The sequence below is a fragment of the Pan paniscus genome, chromosome 6, assembly GCF_029289425.2.
Source record: "Pan paniscus chromosome 6, NHGRI_mPanPan1-v2.0_pri, whole genome shotgun sequence".
Lineage (NCBI taxonomy): Eukaryota > Metazoa > Chordata > Mammalia > Primates > Hominidae > Pan > Pan paniscus.
This window is the reverse complement of record NC_073255.2, coordinates 142,708,926-142,728,790: the sequence shown is the minus strand read 5'-3', so window position 1 is coordinate 142,728,790 and position 19,865 is coordinate 142,708,926. Positions and strand designations below refer to the sequence as shown.

At 45.4% G+C, this 19,865-nt stretch overlaps 1 protein-coding gene across 11 annotated transcripts in view; it reads left to right on the top strand.

The window, feature by feature from the left end:
- The first annotated feature begins 6,731 nt into the window (after positions 1 to 6,731).
- The window catches only part of ATXN7L1 (ataxin 7 like 1), a 266,428-nt gene continuing 253,294 nt past the window's right edge, over positions 6,732 to 19,865 (top strand). For 10 of the 11 annotated variants that reach the window (XR_010112782.1, XR_010112781.1, XM_055114804.2 and 7 more), the window contains exons 1-2: positions 6,732 to 6,962; positions 7,460 to 7,528. Coding sequence is in view for 9 of the 11 variants with exons in the window: in XM_055114804.2 (XP_054970779.1) it covers positions 6,782 to 6,962; positions 7,460 to 7,528 (250 nt within the window). In the remaining 2 variants the exon portion in view is untranslated. The remainder of the gene's footprint in view (positions 6,963 to 7,459; positions 7,529 to 19,865) is intronic. The other variant, XM_034964743.4, reaches the window with a different exon arrangement.

The following is a 19,865-nucleotide window of genomic DNA, read 5'->3' as shown; positions in this document are numbered from 1 at the left end:
GTTGCAGTGAGCCGAGACTGCGCCACTGCACTCCAGCCTGGGCAACAGAGCAAGACTCTGTCTCGAAAAATAAATAAATAAATAAATAAGAATAAAAATAACAGATAAATAGACCCTGGAACATTTTATGGAATACCATGAAGCAGTTTAAAAGAATGAGGTATTTCCACACATAATAACATTTAACAGCACGTGTGAAAAAAGAAAATTACAGAAAAATGTCCGTGAAGTGATACTATTCACATTAAAAAGAAAAAAAAAAAAGACAATGCACACAGCAATATCATCTACACCCATAATGACAGACATATACTGTAGGTAAATGTGTAGAAAATGGTATGAAAAATGCCTTTAGACCTGGGGGTACAGGAGTGACCACATTTGAAGGGGATATTTCTCCCTTATCTCTATTGTTTTACTATCTCATGAGGAGAACATGTTTATTCATGATGTATTAGTTTGTTTTCACACTGCTGATAAAGACATGCCCAAAACTGGGAACAAAAAGAGGCTTAGGCTGGGCATGGCGGCTTATGCCTGTAATTCCAGCACTTTGGGAGGCCAAGGTGGGTGGATCACCTGAGGTCAGGAGTTCAAGACCAGCCGGGCCAATGTGGTGAAACCCCATCTCTATTAAAAATACAAAAATTATCCAGGCGTGGTGGTGGATGCCTGTAATCCCAGCTACTTGGGAGGCTGAGGCAGGAGAATCGCTTGAACCTGCAAGGCGGAGGTTGCAGTGAGCCAAGATTGTGCCATTGCACTCCAGCTTGGGTGACAGAGCAAGACTCCGTCTCCAAAAAAAAAAAAAAAAAAACCGGTTTAATTGGACTTACAGTTCCACATGGTTGGGGAGGCCTCAGAATCATAGTGGGAGGCAAAAGACACTTCTTACATGGCAGCGGCAAGAGAAAAATGAGGAAGAAGCAAAAGCGGAAACCCCTGATAAACCCATCAGATCTCGTGAGACTTATTTACTATCACGAGAACAGCATGGGAAAGACCAGCCCCCATGATCCAGTTAGCTCCCCCTGGGTCCCTCCCACAACACATGGGAATTCTGGGAGATACAATTCAAGTTGAGATTTGGGTGGGGACACAGCCAAACTATATCACATGATTTTCAAAATTCACTGTCAAGTTTCTTTTATGGAAGAAACAAATTTTTCAAAGAAAACAATAACAAGCAGAAATCACACTCTACTTAGTTTTAAGACAACTATTTACCTCATCATGCAAAGGCAGTTTTGTCTGCAACCAAACTGGATTTTGCAGTCCCTCTGCATAGCAAACGGTCTTTTAGGACCTTTCCTGAAGAAAGGTATATTTATATATTACCATGATGTATATGTCAAGAGGAGGTTTTGGGCAGAGGTTTCAGACAGAGGCCTCCACATAACTGATGCAGGCCAGCAGCTCCATGTAAAAGAGAGAAGTGCTTTAAGTTTCCTTTCTAAGCAGAAGGATGTCTGTCAGAAGCAACCAGAGGAGCTACTCCTAGGTCAGTGTCAGCCTGTCTCTGACTGGTAGCTGCTGTCTAAACGATGCACTGAAACTGAAGTAATCATCACAGTGAACATTGAACCACTGTCCACTGTGTGCCAGGCCCTATGCCTGGGGCTCAGTACCCAGAATCTCACTTAATCCTCACAACAATCCCAAGAGAAGAGCTTTACTACCCATTTCAGAGATGAGGAGCCTGAGGTTCAGATGGATCAAGGCAGGTTCTCAAGCAAATGACTAAAGGGCAATTCTAATTCATACCTGCCCATCTCAAGCCTATGCTCTGGCCTCCACCCTGTACTGCCTCCTGCACCATAGTAAATGGTAGGTTTGGAGATATGGATGGGCTTTGCTCAAATCAATATGTGTACATTAATGTTAAATTTCTTTATATGTAGGTTAAGGGCCAAAAGTGATTTCTACAAGAATCCTAAAGAGAAGCTATCATCTCTCCTGTCTCGTCCTTGCAAAGGATAGTGGTCAGGAATGGGGCTGGATCTGCCACATTCTGGGGAACAGAGATGACCTCAACCTTCAGCACCAGAGCAATTCCAGGGAGCACCATCTGGCCAAAGTCACAGGTGAATCAGTCAAGAGTTTTAAGACAGCTTTCCCTTGAGATAACACACTCCCGTGCTGGCTGTTCTGACCCAGTCAGAATGCAAATGTTTGTGTAGTTATATTTATTAATAGAGTCCACGGTTAGCCAGGCCTGGCACATGGCTAGGGCTCTGTATTGAAACCAATAAGTAAAAGCCTGGAATTTCTATTTTCGTTCCCACTCCTGTTGCTACTGGGGGCCTTTTATCCAGTCCTGTTTTTAATCCAGCAGCCTGCAAGGGGCAGGAAAGAGGCAGGTAAAGTTGTCTAGCAAGGCAGAGTAGAAGGCACACCTGCCCTCCAGATGCCAAGAGCTTTTATAAAAGGTAACAATGTAGGTAACAAATTTCCCCCAAATTATAATTCTCAGGGAGAAAGGGTTAGGGAAATAAATTTAGAGAGAAGAGTGGCAGATGGGACAGATGGATTCAATTAAGGCAAAGAACATCAAATAATTCCGGGGATGCCTCATTCTAATGGAACATGTCATTTTCTCCTCATTGCCTCCAGGTAACTCCCAACAGTCTAGGTAGGAAGTAGGGTGCTCACACCGTGCCTCAACCCCAGCAGGAGTTTAATATCCTCAAATGAGAGAGCTAACATTCCCTCTTCTCTTCTTTTCAATAATGTGGTGAAACAGCACATGAATCAGACTAAGTGAATGCAGGATACATAATAGATGCACATTTCTACAGAACCAGGTGTTATTCAAGTTAAATAGGTATTTTCCATTGTCATTAAAACAGAACAGATTTCTTTATTTGGTCTATGGGAGACTCTCCTTTTTAATTAAACTAACCACACTGTCATTTTCCTAAGAAAGATAATAAAACAATAAAAATATTTACATCCTTTTTTCTTCCTAAACATTAATCATGAGGGGAAGAGGGTGTTTTGCCTTTGCTAGATAGTTTTATCACATAGACATTATACTAATATGCTTTAAATTACTGTTTTACAGGTCACTTTATCCTTATTAAGGATATATTAGATTCTTGTTGCCTCTAACAGTATTTGTAATTATTTACTACCAAAAGGAATTCAATTCTGTAATAAATCGATCACCATATATAGTTGATATATGAGTATTGATATGTATGTAATACATACACAGCATGTAAACCTGAACACTACTTCCAACTGACCTCAATTTTCATCCAAAGTCAAGTGTAAATGTCTAGTAGTTTGATGAGCGATGCTTTATTCTCTGCCTCTCAGTTATGCAATTTGATTGACAGTCATGTTATCCAACACAGTCATAGATGGGTTATAGTTTCAACAAGTCAGTATTATTATGTCTATAGTCAATGGAGAGACTGGAGAAGGCTTAGAGTAAAGCAACTCTACAATTATACTCCATAACTAACTGCAACAATGTAGATATACTCTGTTATCAATTAAATGTGGCAATGCCTATGAAGTCTTCTTTTGTAGAGATGCTAAATCACTTTTAGATTCTAGCCCACAATTTACCGTACTGTGGAGTAAAATCATCCCAAATAGAAGGAAATAATATTTGGGCTGTCAGACTCTCTTCAAGGTCCTGTGTAGTAACCTCCACTTGAGAGACTCTGCTGGGAAAGTAAGCTCATGTTAAAATATGGAACCACTGATTTGCTTCACTATAACTGAGGTGTCCTGACTTCTGATGATAAGCCACCTTTGATTTTTTTGAGTGGTTTGCAGTAGCTCCCAGAAGAGGAGACAGCATTCTGGAAGCTCAAGTCACTGACTCCCAGCAAGTGGCCCACTCACATGGCTACTAGCAGGATTAAGCTCCTAACTGGCTGTTGTACTGAGGGCCTCAGTTCCCCACTGGCTGATGACCAGAAGCCTCCCTCAGTTACCTGCCACACAGGCCTCTCCATAAGGCAGCTTACAACATGGAAGTGGGCTTCCCTTAGAGCAAGACAGGGCATGCAAGAGAGAGTGAGAGCAACAGAAGTGACAGCAGTTTTGTACCCTAACCTCAGAAATGACATCCCACCACTTTTGCTATATTCTCTTTGTTATAAGCAAGTGACTAAGTCTAGCCCACACTAAAGAAAAGAGGATTACACAAGGGCATGAACACCAGGAGGTACAGACCTTTGGGGCCACATTAGCCGCTGCCCACACTTTCCTTGCATGCACAACAACACAGGAATAAACATCAAAATAGATAATAAATAGAGGGAAAATAGGGAAGCAGAAGGGAAAGGGAAAATGTTCCAGCATCTAATTACTCATGCCTCAGACCTCTCGCATTCTCTCTCCCCACCTCTAAATCTAGCCCAACAGCACACCCTCCGATCAGGTGCTCTCTTCACAGTCTCACACCTGTCTCCTCTTCTCTACCTGCATAGCACCACCAAAGTTCAGGCTTTCATCTCTTCACACCATGAATATTGCAGCACTACTTTTCTAACCAGGCTCCGTACTCCAATCTTTCTAACTCACACTTTTAACTTATCTTTATGGTACAGAAAGCCCTTCAGTAGCTCCCCATTGTCAAACAAAATCCAGACTCTTTAGGCTGCCGTTTGGTGCCTTCCATAATTTGATCCAGGCCTGGGTATCAGAATGCATCACCCCCAAGCCCCCAGTAACAATTCTCCATCCCAGGCAAACCATGCTCAACACCCAAACACACCATGTTTATACTCAGCTTGAAGCCTATGCTAATACCATTATTCCCCCTCCCTCCGCAAGACCAGTCTTCACCTTACCATTACAAATCTTTGGCAATTTCCAAGATGCAGAGCAGAGCCCACCTTCTGTTACGCAGTTTCTGTTCACTCCTAACTAGATTTCGGTTCCTCTATGAACTGGCACAGCTGAGAGACCACCCCACCCACTGCACAGGCCAGTCCCTGTGTACCTGCCTGTTTTCCCAAGGAATCGGTAAGTTTCACAACTTCCTTCTTCCAGAGACCACCAGACTGCATCTCTGTGAGGGTGAGGATGGGTCTCACTCATCTTTCCCTCCTGACAGGAGGGCACAGCTGTTCCATGACAGGCAATATTGGTTGACTTAAGATGGACAGATGGAAGGAAGGAAGGAAGGAAGGAAAGAAGGAAGGAAGGAAATGTCAAGCCCAGGGTCTAGCATATAACAAGAGGTCAACAAGTAATACATATTTGTTAACACCACCAATTCTTACAATGGGAATTCTTCACCCAGCGACACCCTGGCTATGTAGGAGCCCTTCGAAAGAGAGCAAAGGCAAATGCAGTTTATCTGAGTCTGACACAAACAAGCCGACTCACACAAACATCACAACTAAAGGCAAATCCGCAGCTCCTCCTTCATCGCCCATCCTAACACTGGCTTAGCGATACAGGGTGCCAAGCTCAGGGAAATTATTAGATGGCTCAGCCAGGGCAGAACTCAGTCAGTACAAAGCAACTTCCAATCAGTGCGCTTCAGCTGTGACAACTTGGGAAACAGCAGTGGTGAGAGCTAAAAGGGTGCTGGCGAAAGAGAGAAAAAAAATATGTCGCTTGTGGGGTGAGGGCGGTGTCCATATAGTTTAGATAATTCTAGTAAACAAAAGGATTTGTTAAAAAGAAGTAACAGAAGACTTTTTAAAGCCTTCTTTAAAGGGTGAAAATCTCAACTAAAGCACCCAACGTCCAAAATCCAGAGGAAATCTAGCGCTCCCTTTCTAGCTGGCTAGAGCAGTTAAGCCTGAAGTGAATTCTCCCAGGAATCAGATTCCTGGCCAAAGGTTGCCTGTGCAAACCCGGGCCACCCTCGTCTCACGGCAGGGAGCGCTGGAAATGGCTCAGGGGCTAGGCCCGTTAGCATCGTCTTCCAAGAGCCGTAAATTCGCCCTCCCGCTCTGCTGACCCTGGAGCAAAGTCCATGCAGTGGTTCTCTGAGAGCCGGAGATACGCACCGCGCGGGGAACCCGGGGGTCCGGGGGCCCTAAGTTTTGAGTTTTGCACGCCCCGCAGCCTGAGATGGGAAGGTAGCTCGTCGCGCTCCAAACTCACCTGCGTTTCAGAGCGACATCTACCCACTGGTTTCAGCTCCTAGAGCAACAACTGCAGAATCTCCATGGTCCAAAGTCCTCCAGGAAAGAGAAGAAAGGGGTGACGGGGGTGAGGGCTGGGAGGCGAGGTCACCAGGGTCCCTTCCCTGGCTCGGGTGGGGGTGGGGGGCGCAACCCCTCACGGCTCCTCCCCACCAAGCCGTCGGGACCCCAACCGGGGCGCCTCGCGTTGGGCGACAGGGACGCGGGGAGAGAGTGACAAGCTGGAAGCAAGGGCTGCCTGCAAAACTTTCGGTCCTCCAGCGGCAACTCTGCGGGAAAGACCACCCTTCCTTCGGCCCCGCGTCGGGCCTATCCCCGTGTGCCCCGACCCCTGCGCCCCAGGCTTGGGCGGCGCCGCTGCATCCCGGCTGCCGGGCGCGCTGCAGCCTTCGCTCTCCCGCACGCGGCGCTCGCCCGTCCGCGCTGCCCCTCCCCGGCAGGCGGGCGGCCCCCGGCGGGCGGGCGGGCGCGGACTGCAGGTGCCTCTCTGCTGCCCCTGGCGGCCGCGGGCGCGCGAGCCCCACCGAGCCGGCTCCGGGAGCCCGAGCGCCCGCCCCTCCTCCGCTCCCTCTCCCCTCCTCCTCCGCCGCCCTCCTCCCATCCCGCCCTTCCTCCCTCCCTCCCCCTTTCAGAACACTCAATGTCGGAACGTTCCGAAGATGACGTCGGAGCGTTCTCGAATCCCGTGTCTCTCGGCTGCTGCTGCCGAAGGAACAGGGAAAAAGCAACAAGAAGGAAGAGCAATGGCGACACTGGATCGCAAAGTGCCCAGTCCGGAGGCGTTTCTGGGCAAACCCTGGTCCTCCTGGATCGACGCCGCCAAATTACACTGCTCCGACAGTAAGAACCCCACCGCCTCCTCCTCCTTTTATTATCCTGTAACCTTTCCATTCACCTAGAGCCACTGGGAAAAAGTGTGTGTGTGAGAGAGAGAGTGGCCCCCGGTGTCCTCCATGCTTCTCCCTCTCTCTCTAAATAAATACACACAGAGACAGATCATCAATGCACAGGGAGAGGCCCGGCTGCCAGGGCTGTCTGTCTGTCTGTGCCCGGCTCCCCGTGGCAGCCCGCGGGGTGGGCTCGCAGCCCCACGGTGTTGTCCGTTTAAAAGGCTACTCTGTTGCTGCTTGCATAGTTTTTTGGGTACCTATCTGGGCCAGGTAGATGGAAACCCAGACTTGGGAGAAAATGTTGCATTGTCAATTTTTGAAAGAATTTCATATACAGTATTTATATCGATCTGTTTGCAAATAAACACTCTCCCTCCCCCCTTGACTTTGGCTTTTTTCCCCCCTTTTTTCCTTATTTTCTGTTTTCCTTTTCTTTTTCATCTGCAGATGTAGATTTAGAAGAGGCTGGAAAAGAGGGTGGAAAAAGCAGGGAGGTTATGAGGCTTAATAAAGAAGGTAAGTGGAGCTACTGGCATTTTAGTGTTAGCATGTGTGGCAGAATCTTCACAGGATTTCGAATATAATGTGAATTGTTCTGCTGGGTACAGAGTGACTAAGGCTTGTCAAAAATTGAGCACGCCCAGGTGACTACTGCTTCATGTTAACTTCTTTCAAAGTATAAATACAACTGGGGGGGTAAAGGGGGGTGAGACTGTTGAAGGCAGAAGTTTACTGCACTTCAGTTGGACTCCACGTTTGAACCTTCTGATGCATATCTGCCATTCTCCTTGGGAGCATCATTGCCAAATGGTGGGGCGTTAAAATTTCTGAAATGAAGAGTGGAGTTCCCTTCACAAGCATCCCAGCCTTTCTCGTGGGTGAATGCACAACAGCTTAATGAACCCCACATGGTCAGTCATTCCAGCAGCTACTTCTCCACTCACCACTGAAAACCATTGTACATGGCAAACCTTTGCAGCAAGTTACATTTGGCCCACTTTGCATTTGGTCACAGATTGTTATGTGACAAGCAGGGTTAGGAGCATCTGTATGTGCAGCCCCTCAGCAGTCATCATCTCTCTTTTCCCAGCATGGAAATACGGTACCTGAAATGGGACACACTGAGTAGATAGGTCATCCCAGACCAAGATATGCAAGAGAAGCCACAACCTGCTGCAATTGGGCATCAAACACATATGGTCGTCATAAATAAATCATATCCTGTTCTCATTTGCAAGCCTGCCGTATGTAACTCTGGCCTATGGGCTTCAAATGGAGCAACTCCAGGGGCCACTTGCTGCTAAGCAAATAGATGGATTCATTTGAATTGTGATTCACTAACTGATGTCTTATAAACATAATTGGCTGAAATTGGGGGTGGGAAGATGGCACAAGGGGACAGAAGAGGTTGGTGGTATTGAAAGAGTTCAGACATAAGTAGGCCATAGGTGCATTGGTCATCCCAAATGAATGGAGAAAAGGCCATTAGATGCCAAAGAATGGTCCCCCTCATAAAAAGGGATGTCACCCTGGAAGGCAGCTGAAGCCTGCGTGGAAAGATGGAACTCATTTTATGAATCAGCACTTCAGATGGTTGGTTGTCTATGCCCAATCATTTCCTGACCATCCACTGAGAGGAAATTTTGTGCTTCAGAAAAAATAACATGAAGGTTAAAATGCGTACATATTCAAGGACAGTTCCCTAGCATAGTGTTTCTGCTAATTAAGCACTTTGGGAACAAAACATTATTCTAAAGATGTTTGCTTCTAAATATCTTAGTGTGATCTTGACATGTGTCTTCAGGATGCACAAGGGATTGATGTCAAGTGGACTTCTTACAAGTGGCAGCTTATTTGTGTTAAATGTTCATGTGTGTTGGCAGTGGGAAGCATCACTAGAGATTATTTTTCTTCACACACAAACTCTTGAGATCTTTAAGTGCTTGCAAGACCCAGTTATCAGGCTACTGGCAACGTGTCCATAAAATATGATGAGGCTGTGGAAATCTTTAAATTAAAGTTGAGTAAAGGTCATGGTATAGCACAGGATTGGCACCTCTCAGGTCTGGGTGATGGGTTATGACTATCACACACAAAACTCACATCCTTCCCCCCAGTCCCTGTTTCTATTTCAGAAGACTGTTGTTCTCAGATTCTCTTTGCCTCATGAGAAACAGATTTTTTTTTTTTTTTTTTTTTTTTGATACGGATTCTCACTCTGTCGCCAGGCTGGAGTACAGTGGTACGATCTTGGCTCACTGCAACCTCCGCCTCCCGGGTTCAAGCGATTCTCCTGCCTCAGCCTCCTGCATAGCTGGAACTACAGGCACGTGCCACCACACCCAGTTAATTTTTGTATTTTTAGTACAGACGGGGTTTCACCATGTTGGCCAGGATGGTCTTGATCTCTTGACCTTGTGATCTGCCCACCTTGGCCTCCCGAAGTGCTGGAATTACAGGCATGAGCCACCATGCCTGGCTGAGAAACGGATTCTTTTAAGAAAAAATGAAAAGCTCTCCTTTCCTCAGAAGTCACAGGTGGTACATCCCGCTTATTAGGTCCTTTGTCCTATAAAGGTACAAAGATTTAGCTCCTAATTATACACATTTGCATTAAGGACACCCACTGTTCAGTGTAACTTGAAATTGCTAACTTCACCAAAATAGCCATATATGGGCTGAAATCTCTTTGTTCACAGGCCTGGTGGAACAGACTTGGGTGAGCAATTCCCGATGGTCTTTCTGGTATATATGCATGCAGTTTTCTTTATAGATAAAATATCTATATACTGAATACGTATTCCCCCATTGTGAGAAATTGAAGGGTCGAGCTGAGACAGGGTGTTTATTTGGTTACCTGGATCTCCAGTAATGCTTGCCATGGGCCCTCTTGTTGGAGTGATCAACAAAGTCCTGGGATGGATACATGTTTGTGGATGGGTCACTGAAGGACACAAAGTAGCCTGTGTGTGGCTGTGTACCTGTGCTTATGAATGTATGTAGATTGTCCATGACACTGTTGGCTTTAAGCAGGTCTTGAGAAGAAATTCGGCTTTAATGGGAATGAATGAACAAAATACAGTTTAGAAATTCCAACTGGGAATTTAAGGGAAGTGGTTCCGATTTTTGTTGTTGTTGTTGTTGTGTTGTTTTGTTTTGTTTTGTTTTTTTGAGACGCAGTCTTGCTCTGCCGCCCAGGCTGGAGTGCAGTGGCGGAATCTCAGCTCACTGCAAGCTCCGCCTCCCGGGTTCACACCATTCTCCTGCCTCAACCTCCCAAGTAGCTGGGATTACAGGCGCCCGCCACCAAGCCCGGCTGATTTTTTGAATTTTTAGTAGAGATGGGGTTTCACCGTGTTAGCCAGGATGGTCTCGATCTCCTGACCTCGTGATCCACCCGCCTCGGCCTCCCAAAGTGCTGGGATTACAGGCATGAGCCACCGTGCGTGGCGGGTGGTTCCGATTTTGATGTTTTTTTTTTTTTGTGGTAAAATATACATAGCATAAAATTTATCATTTTAACCATTTTGAGTATACAATTCAGTGGCACTAAGTACTTTCATAATATTACACAACTATCATCACTTTCCATTTCCCAAATTTTCCATCATCCCAGTCAGAAACTCTGTACCCATTATGCAATCACTCCCCATTCCCCATTCCTGTCAGCCCTGGTAACCACTGTTCTACTTTCTGTCTCTATGAAGTTGCCTATTCTAATACCTCATATAAGTGGAGTCATACAATCTGTATCCTTTTGTATCTGGTTCATTTCACTTTGCATCTCTTCATAGCTCATCCATGTTGTAGCATGGATCAGTACTTCATTCCTTTTTAAGGCTGAATAATATTTCATTGTGTATATATACTACATTTTGTTATCCACTTATCTGTTGGTGGACATTTGGGTTGTTTCCATATTTTGGCCATTTTGAGTAATGCCACTATGAACATTGGTGTCATATATTTTTAATAGACTAAACTCAGGAAGAGAAGTTAGGCTGGAAATGTGAAATAAGAATTATTTTGGTTTGGCCAGGCATGGTGGCTCACGCCTGTAATCCCAACACTTTGGGAGGCTGGGGTGGGTGGATCAGGAGGTCAGGAGATCGAGACCATCCTGGCTAATATGGTGAAACCCCATCTCTACTAAAAATACAAAAAATTAGCCGGGCGTGGTGGCACGCACCCGTAGTCCCAGCTACTTGGGAGGCTGAGGCAGGAGAATGGCATGAACCTGGGAGGCGGAGCTTGCAGTGAGCCGAGATCGCACCACTGCACTCCAGCCTGGGCGAAAGAGCGAGACTCCAGCTCAAAAAAAAAAATTATTTTGGTTTCTACCCCTATCTGGCCACAACTTCAGAAGACACAGCAAGGACTTGCAGACTTTTTGAATAACTTGATTACTGTAATACAGTTCCCCATTCCTCACCCCTTTAAACTTTCTTTCAATTCTTTCCATTTCTTTCAGTTCTCCACCTATAATGTATGAAATGTTAACTGGATGCTTTGAAATGTCTGTAATAAAGTTTTCATGTCATTGTTATTATTTCATCTAAAATTAGCTAAATTATAGCTAAGAGGAATTTGCCAATTTTTTTTTTTTTTTTTTTTTTTTTTTTTGAGACAGAATCTCGCTCTTGTTGCCCAGGCTGGAGTGCAATGGCGTGATCTTGGCTCACTGCAACCTCCACCTCGTGGGCTCAAGCGATTCTCCTTTCTCAGCCTCCCAAGTAGCTGGGAGTCCAGGCATACGCCACCACGCCCGGCTAATTTTGTATATTTAGTAGAGATGGGTTTCACCATGTTGGCCAGGCTGGTCTCAAACTCCAGACCTCAGGTGATCTGCCTGCCTCAGCCTCCCAAAGTGCTGGGATTACAGGCATGAGCCACTGCACCTGGCCCCAAATACTTTTGAATGTTGTCATCACCTGGGTTCAGAAGGCGTTGCTAGATCCATGGGTGGATATGCTTAGATGGGCTTATATCCAGGACAACCTGGGTACTGGAAGGAGCAGGAGAGCACTTTGAGTCAGCTTCCTACATTTTGATCTATGCCCTTTGGAAGTCGTTTCACTTCTCTTGGCCTGTTCGTCCATATTTAAAGAAAGGGGGGTGGGACTGAATGTCCTCTAAGGTCCCTTTGAGACCTCTGAACCCAAGCTTCTCTATTGAATGTACCTTCCTTTGAGATGCAGTTATAGCAGGCAAACTGTTTCTAAAGAAACTTAAAAAAAAAAAAAAACCCAAGCCCTCACATTAAAAATATCTTAAACTACTTCAAAAATAACTGGGTTTATTTTCTCAATTTATAACTTCTTGGTGGCAAAAATCACTGCATCTCATACACAAGCAATATTCTGCTGCAAATCATTTGTGAATGGTATCTGGCCTTCAGCATTCCAAGAAAAGTGGGGTTCTGAGTCCAAAACCCAATGTGTTCCCCTAGTGAGGAATGATTTGACCCCAGTCAGCTTGGATCAGTCAAGCATTCAGATTTCCTGAGAGGAGGACTCCCAGAAACCTTATTAGCCTAATCTGTGAAAGGTGTTTATGAGAGAAAATTCCAAGGACGGCCATTCTTCTGTGCTAACCTTTTCAAATAATTTCCTCCTCAGCTTTTTCAAGCTAATTAGGGAAAAGCTCTCAGTGATTTAGAAAGATGTTCCCCTTGCCTCACCTGAAGTTTTTTTTAAAGAATACCAATTCATAGATAAGGAATAGGGTTCCTGTGCCTCATAAGTGTCCCTAACTATAAGACAGAAAAGAATAAGGTTGTTGTGATGATTAAATGAGATAATACAAAAGGGCTTAGCACATAGTAAGTGCTTAATGAATGTTGGCTTTTACTATTATTATCATTATTAATGAAGCTAGCTCTAGAAAACTTTATTCTAATTAGGATTTTAAACTAATCTGTGATGAAAAGAAAAGATACGTAGCAGAAACTTTATTTTTAGAGTAAACCATTTTGTTTTAATTTTATGACACTAATGATTTTTTAAAGAAACAATTTCTATGGATATCAATTTTTTTTTGAAATGGAGTCTCCCTCTGTCGCCCAGGCTGGAGTGCAGTGGTGCGATCTCAGCTCACTGCGACCTCCACCTCCCAGGTTCAAGTGATTCTCCTGCCTCAGCCTCCCGAGTAGCTGGGACTACAGGTGCCCACCACCACACCTGGCTAATTTTTTGTATTTTTAGTAGAGACTGGGTTTCACTGTGTTAACCAGTATGGTCTCGATCTCCTAACTTTGTGATCCGCCCGCCTCGGCCTCCCAAAGTGCTGGGATTACAGGCATGAGCCACGGTGCCCGGCCAGATATCAATGTTTTTAATAGAGTGCAGTTAAGTGATCATTGATAAGTTTTATCAACAGCTGTCGAATAATACTTAGGCTGTATATGGCCTATGGCTAAGAAGAGTTTATACAAAGTTCTTTCTAGGGACTGGGAGATCTAAAAAACTTTTTTCAATGATCGATAAGTTGTTTTATTTTATCACTGAGAAAAAAAAAAGTCCTGAATAGATTCCTGTTTGGGTCTCTTGGAAGCCTACACTTGTCACTTTGAAAACTTGCCTGTGTTTTAACGTTCCCACATGTTTTGATGTGATGTAGATAAACTGGTGGAAAGTTTCCAATTTGAAAATTGTGCTGGGGCCAGTAAGATATTGCTGTGACTATGAGTTTGCTGTTCTTCTGAGATGCTGGTGGAATTGGGCTGGAATATAGGAGGGTGCAGAGAACATAGGAGCATGTTCAGCTCAGGCTTAGGAGTCTTGCAGTTGCGGCTGGATGGGAGCAAATTGGAGAAGGTGGCAACTGACCTGGTTAAGCATGAAGTTTTCTTAGAATCCAAGCCAGAGAAGCCAGCAGCAGGCCATGGAGATTTATGGGAAACTGCGAACAGCTTCCCTTTATCATTATAGACAACTCTGTTATCTATGTTAATAGGAGATGGGAAGACACAAAGTCCACAGATTACACAGATAAACCTCATTTTTACCATTAATTTCAACTTCATTCCCCATTAAGCCTACCTTCCTCCCCTTTTGCTAACAAGCAGTAACATTTGTTCACTTTGGCGTTACATTATCATCTCTCTTATCTGGCCCAGCTTTTGGGATGGAAGGATGGGAGAGATGGAGCTGCTTAAAGGTGGTAGGGAGGAAAGATGAGACGGAGGAGAAGGGAAGGGCTTGGAGACCTATAAGCTCTACAGGTGCAGCCCACTGATGGAGCAGGGGCATGCCACAACCAACACAACACAGATGAGAAAGGACATCCTGATCATCTAGTTTGGAAAATACAAAGCTTCCAAAATGAGTATTTCTTTATACATACAATTATTTCCTTGTGCCTGGGTTCCCGTGTGGAAGAAATGTGGCTCTGTCTCCTTCCACAACAGGAAGTGAGGATGGACACACTGAAGCACTGTATATGATAATTTGCCTTCTAAGTTGCCCTGTACCAGGGTCTCATCCTGTATCATTCTATGAGAATAATGTTTTTACTGCTAGAAGATGTAGACCATTACACACACATACACATTCATTTTAAAACTACTTATTATTTTTTAATAATGTTCATGTTACAAAATTCAAAAGGCTATCCAAGTGGAAAGTAAGTCTCCCTCCCACCCCATCCCCAGTTGCTTGTGTATTCTTCCAAAGATATTCTGTGTGCATTCAAGTAGATACATATATAATTTTGTCTTCTTGTTCTCACGTGAATGATAGAAACCTATAGTATTAGCTGATATCTTGCCATTTCCATTTATCTTAGAGAGCTGTCCATGTCAGTTCATGAGAAGTCGCCATGCTCTCTTTTGGTGCCTGCATAGTAGGGTAACAATTTAAGCCTCTGGGTGTCTTGCCAAGTTTTTAATACTCTCAACTGTTTCTCAGCCTCCCTTATGTGTTTGACCTGGAGGGACCTCTCCTGACGTGCCAGCACTGGGCTAGACACCAGGGACACAGCAGTGAAAAACCACAACCCCTGCCTGCCCTCAGGGTGCTTCCAGCCTGGTGGCAAAAGTACAGGTAGACGGCGATGAGTGCTCTGATAGGGAAACTCAGGTGCTGCTGGAGGTCATGGTGGGGGGCCTCACTGAGGTAGGGGCTCAGTGCAGGCCTCCCAGAGGAAATTTTATGTAAGCTAAAACCTGGAGGATGCAGGAAGTTACCCATGTGTAGAGCTGGGCAGGACAGAGTTAGAGGAAACGACAGGGATAAAGGCCCAAGTGCCAGAGAATATAGACTGTTCTGAACCTAAAAAGTCCTCTTGCCGGAGTAAAGATAGCAAAGCACAGAGTAGTGTAATATTTCTCACCAGTGGCACCACTGATGGTTTGAGCCAGATGCTTCTTTTTGGGGGTGCTGTCCTGTGTATGGCAGGATGCTGAGCCGCATCCTGCGCCTCCACTTGCTAGATGCCAGCACTGCCTCCCTCCCCTCCCCCAAGTTTAGACAACCAAAAATATCTCCGTACATTGCCAAATGTCCCAGGGGGACACATCACTCTGATAGAGAATCACTGGCTGGTGAGGCTGGAGAGGTAAAAACACAAGAAAAATAGACTAAGATACTCACGGAAATATTCTGCCAATATCTGTCCATGTGTTAGGCCTTCAGCCCATGTAAGTCAGCCTTGTCGATTACTCAGCAGATATACCTGGACTGTGACTATCCCCTGGTGCTGAGCTACATTTGGGAGGATCTAAAGAGAGAGAAGACTCGGTCCCCCAGGGAACCCTCCTCCCAAAGTTCCCCAGATGACTCTTCCAAACCTTGGAGTCCAGTCTGCAGTCACTGGTGACAATAGTGAGTTGCAGGTTCTAATTCTGGGTGGCCTAACCCTCCTTCACTGTGGGTGGAGGAGACCCAAAGCATCAATTCTGGTAATGATGGCATTTATTATACAGTGGCCCCCGATGTCAAAAGTACCACATCGCATTGGTGAAACATTAAGGATTTCAGTTTATATTTAAAGTCAGGCTGAAAATACAACTGGCGTTCTCTGCAGTTTGATTACCCATGGGATATGTCTGAAATGGGGATGCACATGACGGAAAGCAAAGTGGCTGCTTTCATGATTTCCATGTTAAGCCCAGGAAGGTACAAAGGGCAGGGGAGGGTCTGATTCCTGAGGCCTTCTGACCTGTGTGCCAGGTGGTCTGCAGCATCAGTTAAGACTGTGAGGCCATGTTGATGCTTTCAGCCGGCGGTTCCCAGGGGCCTGCCGTCTCTGCTGCAGAATTGATTTAGAAAAGTTAGGCAGATTTGTTTCTGTATGGTTTTCCGGGTTGGTTGCATTTATATCCTTCAGGCTAACGCTTCGTTTATGACATTTTGTTTCATTCATGACATATTTCAGAAGTAGGCATAAGATGGTAGTACCCAATGCAGTGAGACCTTGTCCTGGTCAAATCCCTCTTCTCTAAGGACCCCACACACTGAGGTGGCCCACTACTCACACCTGGAGACAGTGGTCACTGAGTGATTGCAATAATCAAACATAGCCGTAATGGAGAGGGAGAGCTTTAGCCAGTGGGTTCTACTTTTTCAGAATATTGTAGGAATGGCAAGGACTGACTTCTGTGTGTGTCTGTCTCCTAAATCTCCCGGTCCAGTGTTCTGCTGATTACGTGCTCCCAGCTGATGCCGTTTGGCTGGCATTCTCTTACTCTCTCCTGTGGTAGAGCTCAGACTGCCAAGTGGACCTGGATTTGGACCCTGAGGCGCTTGAACTAATGATGAAACCTCAGGAAATCCCTTCTTGCAAGTGGGCTGAGGCTACAGCGGAGCATCCTTAATATTCAGGGGCTAGACCTGGCTGCTCTAGTCGTCTATAAGTGAAGCTGGAATTCTGCTGTGGGGAAAGCAATGTTTTTATGGAGACGCTTTATCCTTGTACCTGTGGTTTCTCAACACAATTCTGCTTGCCAATTTTAAGGGATCAAGTGTTTACAGAAGAAATGGAAACCAAATAAATACTCTCCAGGGCAGGACAAAGTGGCACCAGGTCACCATAATGGGGAAGATAAAAGTGAGTCGATGACAGGCTCTTTGAACACAGAAGCACTTACCGGTGTACCTGATTCTGTGATGCTAATTGTAAATCTGTGAACATTAATGGTATAAGGATACCCTTAACTGTAGGGGGAGTGGGAGTTACGTGACCTTACCTCAAGGCATTGACAGGCCACAGAGTCCTGGGGTGGGGTGGGGACACAGGGCACCCAGTCCGATGATATTAACCACAGGTGAGTTCAGCATTCCAGGGGTATGGAAGATGCTGGAGACATGGTCCCAGTTTGGTTATATCAGACCAAGGTGATAGTCCAGTTCTCAAAAAGTATATTAGTCACAAAAGGACAAATACTCTGTGATTCCATTTATAATGAGGTTCCTAGAGTAGTCAGATTCATACAGACAGCGAGTAGAATGGTGGATATTCAGGGGCTGGGGGAGGGGAAACGGAGAGTTAGTGTTTCCATGATACAGAGTTTCAGTTGGGGAAGATGCAAAAGTTCTGGAGATGGACTGTGGTGATGGTTGTACAACATTGTGAATATACTTAATGTCACAGAACTAACCGTACACATACAAAATGGTGAAAATGGCCTGGGTGCAGTGGCTCACGCCTGTAATCCCAGCACTCTGGGAGGCCAAGGTGGGCAGATCACGAGGTCAGGAGATCGAGACCATCCTGGCTAACACGGTGAAACCCCCGTCTCTACTGAAAATACAAAAAATTAGCTGGGTATGGTGGCACGTGCCTGTAGTCCCAGCTGCTCAGGAGGCTGAGGCAGGAGAATCACTTGAACCCAGGAGGCGGAGGTTGCAGTGAGCTGAGATCGCGCCACTGCACCCCAGCCTGGGCAACACGGCAAGACTCTGTCTCAAAAAAAAAAAAAAAAGTTAAAATGGTAAATTTTATGTTATGTGTATTTTACCACACACAAAAAGGTTCATTGGCATTGCAGGCTTGGGAGTTTAATGGAGCATTATTTAAATCTTGACCATTTATTGGCTGTGTATTAAATTAAGCCTCAATTTCTACTTTTCTTTTCCAGAGTAGGAATAATAGTACCTCTCAGAATTGTTGTGGAAATAAATGAGATGCTATCTGGTATAAAGTAGATACTCAGTAATGGAAGCCTTTGTTGTGATGATCGTTGTTTTTACCAGGCACTTGGGTCTTTGCCTTTGTCTTAAGAGCTGCCACTTCCGGGGACAGACTGCGTTCTTACTGCTCCGGGGGATGCCTGGGGCTCACCAGGCATCTTTTGTCAACTTGTATGTCTCCAGTTCTTTAAGGATGCCCCGAATAAAGACAAAGGGATTGGACTGGTGTCCCTGTACTGTTAGTTTCAAGAGTGAATCTGGGGCTGGGCACTGTGGCTCATGCCTGTAATCCCAGCACTTTGGGAGGCCGAGGCGGGTGGATCATGAGGTCAGGAGTTCGAGACCAGCCTGGCCAATATGGTGAAAACCCATCTCTACTAAAAAAAATACAAAAATTAGCCAGGTATGGTGGCATGTGCTTGTAGTCCTAGCTGCTTGGGAGGCTGAGGCAGAAGAATTGCTTGAATTCAGGAGGCGGAGGTTGCAGTGAGCCGAGATTGCACCACTGCACTCCAGCCTGGGGGACAGAGTGACACTCCGTCTCGAAAAAAAGAAAAAAAAAAACCAATGAATCTGTTTCAATGTTTTGCAAAGTGTGTTCATTCTGGAGACCCTGCTGTGTTGTCCTGTAGGGTACTTCGTGCCCCCGGCCCCAGGCTGGTCATACTAAAACGAAACAACCGGGAGTGAAGCACAGGAACCAGGAATGTGCTTTTTTTTTTTTTTTTAATTTATTTTTTTGAGACAGGGCCTCTCTCTGCCACCCAGGCTGGAGTGCAGTGGCACGATCAAGCTCACTGCAGCATCGATCTCCAGGGCTCAAGTGATCCTCCTACCTCAGACTCCTAGGTAGTTGGGACTACAGGCGTGTGCTGCCATGCCTGCCTAATTTTTTTTGACTTTTAGTAGAGACAAGGTCTTGTTATATTCCCCAGGCTGGTCTCAAACTCCTGAGCCCAGGTGATCCTCCCACCTCGGCCTCTCAAAGTTCTGGGATTACAGGCGTGAGCCACCACACCTGACCAGGAATGTGCATTTTAAACAGGCTCCTCAGGTGGCTCTGATGTTTCCTGAACTTTGAGAACTACTGTTTATTGGTTGAGAGAAGTGGTTCTCAACCCTGCCTACCTTGAAAATTCCTTGGGAAGCTTTTTAAAAGCAAATATGCCAGGACCACCCACAGAGATTCTGATTCTATAGATCCAGGTTCAGGGGTTCTAGGGAGCTGCTTATGTATTTCCTTTTGGAGTTTTTTGTTTGTGTTTTAAATTTATTTTTCTGGTACCTTTTGGGCTAAACACAGCCCAACTTATGTGTTTTTTTGTTTGTTTTGTTTTGTTTTTAAGTAACAATCCTAGCTGTCTTTTATTGGGCATTAACTAGGTGCCAGGCACAGGGCTAAATGTGCATGTTCGCATTTAATCCTCATGACCACCCTGTGAGGCAAATCCTGTTATCAATCCTATTTCAGAGATTGGGAAGCTGAGGCTCAGAGAGGTCAAGTGATTTACCCAAGGTAACATAGCTGGGGAATAGTAGAGCTGCCCTGAACCCCAAGGCAGGCTGATTCCAGAGGCTGTGCTCTAAGCATTGTGTCCTGATGTCTGTCATCCTAGGAGCAGGGTTAGGATTAAGGGGAAGCAAGCAGGCACCCAGGACACCTGTTTAAGGAGGGGCTCACGGGGGCTTCTGCAAGTGCGGAGTGAGTGCCCCTTAAGTGTTGC